The sequence below is a fragment of the Merops nubicus genome, unplaced genomic scaffold (genome assembly GCF_000691845.1).
Source record: "Merops nubicus isolate BGI_N331 unplaced genomic scaffold, ASM69184v1 Scaffold53678, whole genome shotgun sequence".
Taxonomy (NCBI): Eukaryota; Metazoa; Chordata; class Aves; order Coraciiformes; family Meropidae; genus Merops; species Merops nubicus.
This window is the reverse complement of record NW_008626047.1, coordinates 1-2279: the sequence shown is the minus strand read 5'-3', so window position 1 is coordinate 2279 and position 2279 is coordinate 1. Positions and strand designations below refer to the sequence as shown.

General features: G+C 46.7%; 1 protein-coding gene across 1 annotated transcript; it reads right to left on the bottom strand.

The window, feature by feature from the left end:
* Positions 1–98: 98 nt before the first annotated feature.
* Positions 99–1921, bottom strand: SBDS (Shwachman-Bodian-Diamond syndrome; the record flags this gene model as incomplete). Its single annotated transcript, XM_008945846.1, has 4 exons — positions 99–452; positions 939–1103; positions 1431–1631; positions 1792–1921. Coding segments are annotated over 4 exons (625 nt in total), but the record flags the coding sequence as incomplete, so codon positions are not given.
* Positions 1922–2279: the final 358 nt, after the last annotated feature.

Genomic DNA, 2279 nt, shown 5'->3' with positions numbered 1-2279 from the left:
AAACTTTTGGCACTGCCTCAGTCCAACGCCCTCTGAGAACAAACCCAAGCGTGAGTAACTTCTGCATCATGTTGGAACTGCCTCTTTAACTCAGCCCCGACACAAAACGTTCCTACAGGCAGAGACAGCTGTAAACCAAGCAAGTGTAAAATGATTAAAAAAAACCACACCCCACACCGCATGGAGAAATCCCAAAGGATTAGTGTCAGAAAATATTTGGCAGCAGGGACTGGAGCAAAGATGAAGACCTAACAGAAGAGAGTGGCTAACGCCATCATTGCAGGGGATGTTGTTACAGCAGAACTGCTGCAGGGAGGTTTTGGTTACTCCAGCTTTTCATCTCCTTCCTCCACGTCCTTCAGGCTGAGCACTTCCAGAGTTCCCTTCCCCTTCGTCTCGCTGCGGATCAGCTCGTCGATCTCTCTGAAGCACCCGGGGTCGATAAGGCACACCTGAAATGGTGCCCGTGGCAGCAGTCAAGCAAGGATCTTGGATCTGCATCAGCCCTTTTCAAGGTCTAACATTGATTTTAATTTTAGAAAAAGATAGTTTAGTTGCTGAGGACTTTGTAGATAGTTGGTAAGAGATTTCTATCAAGTAATCTTTCCACACAAGTTCCCTCCACCTCCCCACACTAGGGATGTCTTTTGACAGCTGGTTTTGTGAGATTCTAATCTGTTCTCAGAAAGATTTTTACTAATACCAAATGTTGCTTTACCACAGGCTATTTGTTTAAAAAAGTACTTAACCACTGTCAAAACACTTTCAAACTTACATCACTAGGTCTGTGTGAAATAAGACCCTACAAACTACATGTCTGATTTAGAATCTCTGGGAAACTTGCAGTTTATCTGAACACTTCCATATATGAATTCACCTTGTAGTAAAAAGTACAGGTGTAGTCAAGTACAAACCCCATGAACTGCTTTGGCACTTACCATTTCCAACTGCTCGTGGAAATCTTCACTCTCAATAACTTTAATCAGTGGCTTCAGCCTCTCTTTCAGTTTCTTCCCCTCCTTTACTGGAAGGATGAATCGCAGCCTCATGTGAGCCCGTTCAATCTGCATGGTCTCCTTTAGCTGCCTGATCACTTCCAGAGCCTGTAAAAGACATTAAAGGAGAAAGAGCATTTACAGACCTGCTTAAAAAACACCACACAGATCAAAACCTCAAAGCCTCTGCCTCGGCTTCAGACATGCTTCTCATGGAATCATTAATCACAGAATCACCAAGGTTGGAAAAGACCTCTGAGATCATCAAGTTGGATTTGAACCATCAAGTTCTCAGTACTGGTCACTGCCCCTGGGCTGCAGGGAGTTGTGGTTATGCTATTTGGATAGAGTAACAAGAACAGGCCGAGTTCTTGCTGTTCATCATCGCTTCAAATACTTAAAATCCCTGTTGGAAATATCTGGCCAAAACCTGACCTGCTGCTTTGTGCTCTTGTGTGGCTTGACTGAGTAGTGGATGTCCTTCATGGCTCGCTCGATGAGGATGACTGTGTAGGGCCTCTTTGTTTCAGGATTCACACATTTGTCAGCCACGATAGTCGCGATGTCTCTGAACATCTGCTCCAGCTGCGTCTGTCGTTCTTTGTCTGAGACCTGCAGCTCCCCTTTGGATAAAATCTGGACAGGAAAAATAAAGAGATCAGTTAATAAACAGCACAGACTTGACTAAAGAGTCCTAGGAAAACCTTCCAATAACAAACCAGCCTACCGTGTCTGCATGAGCCTAATGGAAAACACTCAGAAAGTAGTTTTATAAAGTGAAGTGTGTGAAACCTACCATCTTACAGATTTCTGTTTGGTCATCGGTCCCAAATGCTTGGACAAGATCTTCCTTCTTTGCCACCTGGCCTTTGGAAACATTGACAAACACCGTGTGTGTCTGCAGGACCTCGTCGAGATCTTTCTCCCTAGAGATCAGGACAGGATTAGAAAACTTGTGAAGTCAGCAACGTAGGAGCACATGAGGTTCTAGCGAGGGAGAAGAGTTCCTGCTGCCAAGGGCTGAATCAGTGGAGCCTGGGAGCTTTCATTACTGTATTGTCACTGCCTGTGGAAGGGCAGGGGCACTGCACAGCACCTCGGGGTGCTCCCCCTGCCCTGGCGTCTCCCCGTGCTTCATGGCCAGGTACTGTGCGAGCTCCTGGGCTCCACCCGGGTCCCCCTCTCCCTTCACAGCCGAATCCCCACATGGGTCTCTCTCTCTCCCCACAACCAAGCTGCACACGGGTCTTCTCCCCCCACAGCTGGGCACCACACAGATCTTTC